Consider the following 11,708-nt stretch of genomic DNA (forward strand, 5'->3'; position numbering starts at 1 on the left):
AACTCATTTTTAATAACATGAAAACTTAGGTTAATTCTTATGTATAACATTAGAATTAATATGAATCTCAGTTTAGATAACATGAACCTCAGTTTAGATAACATGAACCTCAGTTTAAATAACATATTATGTATTTGAGAGAACTCATGTTAACTTCTTTAATTTAAAAAAAACCCAGCACTTACTTCTTTCTGGTGTTGGAATCATCCCCATGGTCTTCTTTTATTACCTCAACCTCGTACTTCACCCCTTTGCATGACCAAAAGGGCCTTCAACGCTTCTCCGTGCTTTCATTCCTAGATGATTCACCGTATTCAGCGTCGCTAGAAGAGGCATGACCATCATCACTTGAGGAAGCTGTGTGATCACCACTTTGTTCACGTCGAGCGATTGACAAAGATGATTTGGCTTCATTATTTTGTTTTGACCGTCTTTCACGGCCGCTGACAACTTGCTTGTATCATCCACTGCGATGAGCGACTTTGAAATTGTGAACTGATGCTTCATTCGACGACATATTCACGGCGAAAACCCTAACTCTAAGTTGAAATTCAAGATGGGAGAAATAAAGTTTGGGAATTTTCGGTGGTTCCTAAACAGTAAAAGAGAGAGGGGGAGAGAGGGTGTGATTACCAAGTCCGGTCACTTTAGAGGGTGAGTTTGTACTTTCAAGTGGGCTTTTTCTCTCTCTGCTCACATGACAGAAATTTTGGGGCATTGACACAAATACAATATTCATTTGAGGCTGAAATACAAGACTCAAAATACATAGGGTCAGGTCACATGCGCTTCCCGTTATTGGGGGCTTGACACAATTTTCCCTTATATTTATGATATTTATGGCTTATGATGATTATAATCAAATGCAAATGTGAGGGGTATTTCCGTCCAAGAACAACAAAGATAGAACCATCTTCCAGCCACTGGTTCTGCTTACCCATTCCTCCCTGCTCCCTCAAAATCTGCTCAATAAACCCTAGTTCTGAAAAAGCCCAAAAAAAAAAAAAAAATCCCCGAATTTTTTTCATCAAAATTCTCTGCGTAAAATGCACGTGCTTGCTTGCGCTTCGTCTCTCCATGTCCAAATTCCTCGACGTTTTGGACGGCGAGAGGTCTTCTTCGATGGAGCTTCTTCACTTTGCTCTCGAGACAAGCTGTCAGCATCTGGTTCTTGTTCTAATGACGATTTAAACGTCTCTAAATCAGTCTCTAGGTAATTACTTGACAACTCTTTACTGTCTAGCATCTTAAAGTTGAGACCTTTTGACAATCTCGTGATATATCTCTTGAAATGCTTATTTTAAAAAAATGCTGACTTCGCTTTTTTTTTTTATAAATACTTTGTTAGGGTCTGTTTAAGAAATTTGGGTTCCCTCTAACAACTAGCTTTTAGGGTGAGTTTTCCTAGGCCTCTTACAGATGGTGTCAGAGCTAAACCAGTATTTGCAGTTACAAGCCAGCAGTGCGGCTTGTGACACCAACATTGCATTGCATTGTTCGTTTGGGAATAATCTAGTCTAAAGCCAAAGGGTTAAACGGGCCACTTTGGTTCAAGTTGAAATAATCCGGTTCATAACCGAGTAGTTCGAATCGACCTGTTTATGACCCATATAACTTTACCTTCTACTAGACGGGATCTAGGAGCAATGTTTTATAGAACTAGACTAGTGCAATGCCAGCTCGTGCGAGGGTCGGAATTGCTGAAGTGCGGTAATGGGTTAAGGCCCCGTTTAGTCCCATATTGACTAAACGAGAGTCGATTGTGGGTTTATAAGAGATTGGATTTTCTCCCGCTAACATTTAGCTGTTGGGCATGAACTCTCCTAGGTATCTTACATATTTGGAGTTCTTTGTTGATTTGTTGATTTCAGTTAGCCTCTCTTGTTTCCTTTGTGTGTGAGTATAGCTAGGCATAAGTTGTGCTGGGCTTGATGGGGAAGCTCAGCTGTTTTAATTGTACCTCCTTTTAATTTGTTAAGGAAGAGATGTCTTGTAGGTCCCCATGATGTTTTTTCTTGATAGACTTCTTCTTGGCCTCAAGTTTTCATATTTAAGTTAAGGCCTTTGTATAAAGCCCCTTAATATCCAATTTGATAATAGTGGCTCAAAACTTGTAGAACTACCAAAAGGTCTGGTAAACCTTTTAAGTTTGATCAAAGACATGTTATGGCTTTCTGTCAAATTGCTTAGCGATAGAGTTTTAAATTCTAATCAACAAGATAGCTTCATAAAAATCTCAGCCACCTTCACATGAACTTTTACCCTACTTTAACGTTGGGATAAATAGATAGGTTTGGATTAGAAGAAGGGTTGAGAGGAAAATAGGAGGGAAAGTAGGAGGAGCTGAGGTAAGGGACTTGAAACATAGAGAAATTGAGAAAGTATTGAGAAATAAGATGGTTTAAGGTTTTATGTAGAGAGATCATACAGAAATGATTATGATTTTCACCATTAGAGCCAAAGAGAGAAAAATGATGGGTCTATTGTTTCTTAGTAAGTGGGAAGTCAGAACATTATAACTTATAAGTGTACTGCAAAATTGTCCAAACATGTAAAAACTTAAGTTTATTAGAGTATCCTTGAATTCACTAGTTGAAAATAACTGAAATGATCTGTTTGGAATAACTAAAATAATCTATAGCCCATCAGTATGATTGGCAACTGGTCGAACTCAAATTTGATTTAAACTCAATAATTTGTCAGTCATGGATTCTTCTTTGGGGTTATCAATACACAATATTTTGTCCCAAATATGTCTGTTATCAATACACAATATTTTGATCTATTTATTTATTCTTCTTAGATTATTTGTTTGCTTCATATGTATCTTATAGGTCAAATAATATCAATGGAGAATTAGGTGAATTGATGTGGAAGGACATTCATCTCATGACACGCCGAGCATTATTTTCTAGTTCAGCTATATACACATATTTCCATTCTTCCAGGTACCTTTCAGGTTCGCACTGTCTAGAACATTATTTTTCTCAACGAACAAAGTTGTGTTTTTAGTATAAAGAAATCAATATGGAAGGATTTAAGACGTCTGAAGTATTTTTATATTTTCAGATATGATAACTATGTTTTACATGTTAGCCACACAAAAAAATTGGGTATGAGATGGTTTCTTATTTTACTAATGAGCTACTAATAGGCAAACATGTGGTAAGGTCCACCATACTAATCACATAGGATGTGTGGATTAAGCCATCCTTTATTTCTTCATATCCCATTTAACAAAATGAGCTTCCACCTCACATCCATCATGCATACATACAACACACACATACATACATTGACACACATTACACATACAGATGTTATACATAATATATATACAGATGTTATACATTATATATATGTGTGTGTGGGGGTGGGCGGGTGGGGGGTGTAGTGGGGGGGGCGAGTGTGCTGGCATGTGCATGTGTGTTCGTGTGTGATTGGAATTGATCCTTCGTAGGTGGTGATCACTTCTCATCTAATCATTCTAAAGTGAGGTGTGTGTGTCTATATATATATATATATATACACATATACATACATACATACATATATACACACACACACACACACACACACACACACATATATCAACCCATGCGTTCCCTCCTCACTTAGTTCTTACTTTGGAGACTTATATCAAATCATTCACTTAGTTCTTACTTTGGAGACTTATATCAAATCATACATTACATTTTGTTCTTTTAATTTGTGAAGTTTGAATGATTTAACATTCAATTGACTCAACTTTCCTACTATATAGTTTATTGATCAACAAAGACGTGGGTAAACTAAAATAACTAGGGGTGGGGTTAGAGTGATATCTTCAAATTAAGTAGTGTTATTGTCAACATTTGAGATCCCTTCTATTGGAATGAGATTGCCTGTGAGGCACTCAAAGTTGAGAAAGCTCAAAAGAAGAATAAGACCAATTTCTTATGTCTGACAGTTTAACTGGTGTCGTCAATAGTGTGTCGAAACCTGACCAAGCCAAATATAAGAAATGGGTGATCATGCATGCAATAAAACTCTGATGTTTAGTTAGCTTGTAGCAGTACCTATCTTATTTGGCCATTCAGTTTAAGCTTGTCTAACTAAGTAACGAACAAAAATTATTAGAGTTGCTAGCCATTAACCAATCATATCTATCTACAAGGTGTGAAATGATTCAATGGTTCAAATTACATCACATCCCAAACATTAGTTATTGACATATAAGTCCAATTCATTGATGTAAGTGTTAATAAGTTTATATTATTTCTCAATCTAGCGAAATTGGAGGACTAATCGCATGAGCTAATGTTATGACCAAAAAGGTCTATCTACATGCTTATTGGATGCCACTGTTCTGTAGAAGGACTTTCACTTCCTCATGGTTTTCTTTTTAAGGAACTTGGCCACCCGTATAGAGGGTTGGCATTGTATTACTTGTTGCTTGTAAAGTTTTGGTATTTTTCTGGAGTTATAGTGACCTCTTTGGTTCCTATCACCTACCAACCAAATATCAATATGAAATGGTCAAGCTGATGGAAATGAGATGTCAATGAAACATTAATACGTTAAATTTGTTCTTCCCATCTTAACCTATTATCAAGGTTTTTAGCAAGCTTTGGAAAGCGGAAAACGTAGTAAAGTGGCGAGGCACCGCTAAGGCTCTTTGGGGCTTTAACAACAAAAAGCGTAAAGTCAAAAACTGGTCCAGTTTAAACATGTATAAGTTTTTATAAAATAAGAAAAGTTCAAAAAAAATCTAAAAATTCTATAAATGTATATTGAAGATTTATAGAGATCCTAAACATGAAATAGATATGTATAATCACCTGCTATTAACAAAGTACTATACAGAATATGACAGAGGAGCTTCAAGAAGGAGGTGGTTGTGCTTCAAAACGAGGAGGCGGAGGCGGAGTTGCGGGAGGCTGAGGAGCTTTATGAGGAACAAAGAGGAGGACGAAAAGCTTTGATGAAGAATAGAGAAAAGTAGAGTTTTGGTGACGGAGAGAGGTAGTGGAGCTTCGACAACGAGTGGCGGTGGAGCTTCGACAATAAGAGATGCTTGTGAAGCTCCGATGGTCTTCAACGACGAGGGATGGTGGCAGCTATTTATGTTAGAGTTTTTTTGTTATCGAACACCGGAGAGAGATGAATCGAGAAAAGAAACAGGTTTTAAGTTAAAAAAATGGTCAGGTTCAGGTTGGGCTCTAGTCAGGTACAAAAAGCTCATGTATTTAAGAATTTGGGTTGGGTTTAGGTTGGCTACGGGCCTAATAATTTGTATTTGAAAGCATTATATAACATTTTTCACCGCTCTAACGCGCTATTAGGCACTATTTCGAGCTGATATTGCCGATGCCGGTAAAAAATAACCGCTTTTGCCCATAGTGATGTGGGTGTAGATCGCTACCACTATTGCATTGCTATTTACGATGTTAGTTTTAAGTATCAGATATCGAGGAAATATCGAACGACCAAAATCTATATCGAATTACTGATATCAGGGAAATATGTAGTAAAAATTGGAGTGATGTATCAGATGATGTGCATGTTTAATATAATAACCTAAAATGTATTCTAAGGGCCTGTTTGGTTATTTCCTAAAAAACCAAAAAATAGAAATGAAAACCAAGAAATCTTAAAAAGTACAATTTCATACATTTCCATCCCTAAAACTCACCCACAATATCTAATAAAATATTATTTTTATCCAACAACTCATCCACCACATCTAATAAAATATTATTTTCATCCAACAACTCATCTATCACATCCACCACATCTAATAAAATATTATTTTCATCCACAACATCACTCAACTCATCTCATATCATATTTAAAAATCACTCACATCATCCAATAAGATTGTGACAACTCATCTCATCTCATTAACATTTTATTTCTTTGTTTTCCTCCCAAAAAGCTAGGAAAACAATTTTCTTAAGTGTGGGTCACATCATCCAATAATATAATGACAACTCATCTCATCTCATCTATTTTCTTATTTTTAAGAAATAACCAAACAAAAGAAAACAACCTAATACAAGAAATAGGTTTCTTATAATTCATTTTCTTATTTTTTTCCGCCAACCAAACAACATCAAAACAAGTTTTCTTAAAAAATCACTCACATCATCCTATAATAAGGTGACAACTCATCTCATCTCATCTCCATTTCTTTGATTTCCTTCTTTTTTTAACCAACCAAACAATCCCAAAACCTATTTTTCTTAGAAATAGGTTTTCTTTTCTTTGATTTCCCCTTTTTTAGGCAAACAAACAGCCCCTAAACATACTTGATGAAATGTAGGCATATAAATATAAATAATATATAATTAGGATCACTAATGAATTGTGGAATCTTGCTTGGGGAAAAGAGCCTATTAGAATTTGCTAGAAACTTCTTTATGCTGGAATTTTTACTAAAAACATCTATATTATTTTATGACAAGTTATATAAAAGGACATATTGACTAACACATCAGCTGATATATCAGCCATGTTGAGGATGCATCGTTTAGAATTTGTCAAAATAATGGATATTGAGATCATATCATTTTTTAGCCAACCATATAAAATGATATATTGGCCGGTATATCAAGAATATCATATAATATAGGGTACTAAAAAGTGTAACTTTTAGAAACTTTAAACTAAAAACATTTGTATGCAATATTTGGTAAACAAGAGGGCACCACCATGCAACATTAAGTAAATAAGAGGGCATCAAAGTGCAATATTTTAAAACTTTAGGGTATTTATCCGCAACATTTAGATGCTATAAGCATTTATTTGCTCGATTTTAAAATAGGGGTCACTTAGATGCAGGCTTGGTGAAACTAACAGGGCATTTAAGTGCACTTTAGCCATTGAAATTTGAAGACTACAATTTCAATTGAATTTATTATCTTGTTTGCATATTTACATATAGAGTTCAAACTAAATGGCCTAGGGTAATGCACTCGCACATGCATGCATGCACACATCCTTGCACAAATGCATCAGACATGCTTTCTCAGTCATTTTGTGTACCCTCATAATGTTCTTGCAAAGCTTGTATGTTGCCTAACTTTTTCTGCAAAAATAGACCTGTTCATTTCCTCTTTTAAATTTACCCAGTGTATTATCACCTTTGTTTAATACCTTCCTTTTTACCACAAAACAACGTGAGGTCATTTGTTAGAATCATAGCCCCAAATTAACTTCCTTTAGGGCATGTTTGGCTATTTTCTTGTAATAATTGGAAATCAGTTCTAAGCCTAGAATTGCAATTCCATATTTTCCCTCATGTTTCTTAGAAAGTAGAATTTTCTATTTGTTTCACCAAGTATTACAAAACATGGCTTGCATTTATTCCCCTCTTTGTTTGGTAAGAAAAGTATAGGAAACCAAATTTGATGATTGAGTTTCCTTAGATTTTTCATGTTTGGATTCAAAGAAATCGTCAGACACAAAGTATCATATAACCACTGGTGAGAGTACCGCATAATAATGCTATGCATTATTGTGAGCTCCCAACGGTAAAAAAAGTGGGCAATATACATATTTCATGCATAAGTGATAAATATGTATCAACCGGAGCCGAACTTACAAACTCAATTCAACCTCCACTTTTTTTGGAACCTATAGAGAGAATGCTTACTCTTGAAAGCTTACAAGTTTGAATGTGATTGCAATATTTTAACTCCTTTGATGACCTGGTAGTATGACAAGAACAAGGGGGTATGCACAATATCACAATAGAAAATGCAAATATTTTGCTTAGGCAAATGAAGAGGGTGTACCCAACAAGGTCAACACTGATAATGGTGATCATATTGTAGGAAATAGAAAAGTGAAGCAAATCAAATAGTTGAAGAAATTATTGAAATCAACTAAACATAAACTTCAAATATGGAAATTTGCAATTTTGGTCTAATTCCTTGTATGGTTCTCCGTGTAATCATGATTATAGTATCTTCATTCAGGTAAAATATTTTCATGTATTCAATCAAAGTTTTTGCTTACATATGTACACAATCAAAGGGACTTCTTCATCATTTACGTGCTTTGGCTCAGATTAGTGTTAATGCATCAAGGATAGCTTAGCCAATACATGAAAAGGACAATGTAGGGTACTATGTCGTATTATTAACTATCATCATTGTAATATAAATAGAATATCAACATGCCCAAGAGAAAACCATCAAAGAGGAAACAAGGTATAGAACTCAGGAGCAGCCAAGAATTCATAAAATCTCAATTTTATTTTATGTGTGAAGAGAAAATCCTTAAAGAATATGAAATATATATGAGTTAAAACAAACAAACTTATTATGAGCATTCAAAAACATGGAGACCATAATAAGATTTGGATGCATAGGCTCAGACTACTATCTAGTTCATCAACAATGGTAGCCATCCAGAACATCAAAAACCACTATAAGTTGCTACCTTTTTAGATAAAGATAATGCATTGTAGCCATTTGTAGTGCATGTAGAGATTACCATCCAATGCATTAAATTTTCACTTAGGTTGCTATCTCTCTATGTGAAAATATGACATATAAATATAGGCTGAAATCAATATATCATTGAAAGCTAAGATTTATCAAGAATAGATAAACAGTACAATGAAACATATAACCAACCAAATATGTGCAATCATGAACTCAGCAATAAAAACCTTTAGGGCATCATCAAGATTGCAAAAGGCTTAGACTCATACCAATAGTCCGTCATAGGCTTATAGCCTACTATAGGCTCTATAGCCCCCTTAGTTGAACCTGCAAACCATGAAACCATAACAAGCTTATAAGTATTGTCCACATATCTCACAAATTGCAATGACTAGTTACTTAAAATTTTGATAGGTAAATGAACAACAAAAATTAAACAGATTATTAGCACCACTAGCATCATCACAGGAGAGTACCAAAACAAGCATAACCAGAATAGTTACATCCATATTGTCTAGTAGCATTATAGTTTAACATCAATAGCATCACTGCATTGTTAGCAAGGAGCTGCAAAACGTGCACATACTCCTAAAATATTACATCCCCATGTCTAGTAGTAGCATTAGTAGCATATAGAACATAAAAAGCAAAAATACATATCCAAATAAGATATCATATTGACATCTTAACATGCACTAAAACTACACATAGAAAACAAAACTTCTTTTCCCTCTTTCTTGTTGTGCTTGTTATTCTCTCATCATATTTTTATTTTTTCCAAGAAGAAATTTTGTCATGGTTTCTAAGCTTATGCCGATGAAGAGCTAACCTTCAATTCTCCCAAAATAGGGGCAAACCACTTTAAGATGAGATGATGTTTTACTACAAGAATTTACATTTGCATTTGAAGCAGAAAACAAATGTTCTATATATTTTAATTATAACTATCATCGTCCTCAATCTTAGCTATTGATACCTGCATAAACCTTGATGGTTTGTTAGGTAAACAGAGTAATAATTTTCATCCTCTTTTAAAATTCAGTGGAAATTATGTTGCAATAAGTGCTAAGATGCATGATATGTTAGCATATATGCTTATATAACATGGTTTTAGACTACAAAATTTGAAGGTTTCATAAGATCCCGTTGAACTTTAGGCATTATTTCACATAGCCCTATAATTTTTTTAGTTCTGCTAAACCCCATAAACTTTAGGCGTTATTACATATAGGCCCCTAAACTTTTTAATTTCACTAACCTTTTGAACTTTAGGCATTATTGCACATAACCCCCCTAGCTTTTTAATTCTGCTAGACCCCCTGAACTTTAGACATATTGCGCTAACCCCTCAAATATTTAATTTCACTAGAACCCTCTAAACTTTAGGCATTATTGTAGAAACCCCCTAAATCTTACCTGAAAATTTCTCATTAGTACCCCAAATTATAGCGTCAACTCTAATGTGTCGTGATAAATACATGATAAAAAAGACGTGAATTTCTTCTCAACACCAAAAAATACTCTTTTAGCAAAAAAGACAAAAGAGTGTTTTTTTCCCGACTAAGGGGTTATTTGCATCTTTTTTTGTTACATCATACATGATACATGATATGTTAGAGTTGACGATGCTGGTTTAGAGATTAAATGAGAAATTTTTCAGTGCGGTTTAGTCGAATAAAAGATTTAGGGGGTTATATGCGATAACCGGATCTAGTAGAATATAAATAGTTCAAGGGGGTTTAATGCAATGCTCTTAAGGTTCCTAGGGTTGGAAGCAATTTTAAAAATCTAAATAATCGCTAACCAGCACACAAGAAAGCAACAGCTATGCGGGCCAATAGGAGGGCGGGTGAGAAGTGTGTTGACTATCGCTAGAGCTTCTACTAATAAATTGTAGAAAATATTATTAGAAAAATCAAAAACATGCTAGTATTTAGCACATGAAAATTTATATTTGGGTAGGCTAATTTCCCCTTGACCAAGTCGTGTCACTAATCTTAAGTAGAATAGGGCAATTTCTAAAAATTGCCCCTAGACATATACTAGTGTCACTTCGATTATATAAGAGGGAGGGTTGCATGCTTAATGCTCCCAGAAATTTATTTCTTCTTGTTAACTACTTTTATTTAAAAGAAACCCGTGACTAATGGAAAACAAAGAATTGAGCAAACATCAAAATCACATAACAGAAGATGCAAATATTTTGTTGGCAAACTTTATATCAGATATTTAACATGTTATAAACTAGGGAGAGCAGAGGGGTCTTGGGTCTTCAAACTTGTATCTTGGAGGCCTCAAAGAAAAGTGGAAAAAACATAGTTTTTTTCTCACTCACGTTTACACTTTCTGTCTATTCTATGAGTTTCTCTCCGTGCTATCTCTTTTCTCGGAGTCGCAGAGAGATATCTATTTGTAGAGAAGTCAGAGGGAAGCAGTTACTAGTTGTTACAAAGGAATTGCTAGGGAAGCTACCATAAGTCTCTTATCAAAATTGGTTCTAACTGTTTTCTATTATTACTTATTTATCGTCCTTTTGCCTTTTCAAATCTCGCATGCCTATCATGCTCCATTTTCAAATTTCTATCACAAGGTTAATTTTCACATCTTCTGTTATAAGCAAGTTAATTTTTTCTTATACTATAAAAAGTAGGAGTGATCATCTTGATTTAGATGAGAACATCTATGACTCAAGTCAGGAGAACTTCTCAAGTAGGAGAGTATATGTTCTTTGTTGTTTAACTTTTGTGCCCCCGCTTAAAATGACTATGACATGAACGGTAAGCAAAGTAATCTTTTTCGTTCCCTCAAATTTGAGTTGAGGTGAAGATATATGTGCCTTCACTTGGGTTGTTTTGTTACAGAAACCATGCGAGGCAAGAGTGTATATAGTTTTTGTGTTAGTTTAATAGAGGGGTCTATGTACGCTTGAGTTTCAAAGTAGTTTGTGAGTTCCTCGAGTTTGGTTTCAGTGTCAAGGCTTATTGAGCACATATAGTACATTAAAGTTGACATGCAATGGGAGAGGCTTGTGTCTTTGCATTAGATTAACAGAGAGGTTCCACATACCCCTGTTGAGTTGTACACATCCTCAAGTTGAATTTTATTTTCAGAACTTACTAAGCAAATGATAGCATCGGTAAATTGGAGTTGGGTAGCGGACACAAAGGAACACCAAAAGAAGTGATGGTATATGTGCCCTCTTATTTGAGTTGTATTGGAGGTATATGTGTCTCCACTAGTTAGTTATATATGAATTGTTAAAGATAATAATATTAT

At 34.7% G+C, this 11,708-nt stretch overlaps 1 protein-coding gene across 4 annotated transcripts in view; it reads left to right on the plus strand.

Moving 5' to 3' along the window:
- LOC109819956 (protease Do-like 8, chloroplastic) overlaps nt 894–11,708 on the plus strand; it is an 11,985-nt gene continuing 1,170 nt past the window's right edge. Inside the window, exons 1-3 of one of the 4 annotated variants that reach the window (XM_020385967.1) lie at nt 894–1,213; nt 2,835–2,948; nt 4,856–5,227. In XM_020385967.1, the coding sequence (XP_020241556.1) occupies nt 1,047–1,213; nt 2,835–2,948; nt 4,856–4,964 (390 nt within the window). In that variant the 5' untranslated portion in view covers nt 894–1,046 and the 3' untranslated portion in view covers nt 4,965–5,227. Of the gene's footprint in view, nt 1,214–2,834; nt 2,960–4,845; nt 5,230–11,708 lie in introns of those variants that run through there. The other 3 variants (XM_020385971.1, XM_020385970.1, XM_020385969.1) reach the window with 3 other exon arrangements.

This window comes from Asparagus officinalis, chromosome 8 (genome assembly GCF_001876935.1).
Source record: "Asparagus officinalis chromosome 8, Aspof.V1, whole genome shotgun sequence".
Classification (NCBI taxonomy): Eukaryota; Viridiplantae; Streptophyta; class Magnoliopsida; order Asparagales; family Asparagaceae; genus Asparagus; species Asparagus officinalis.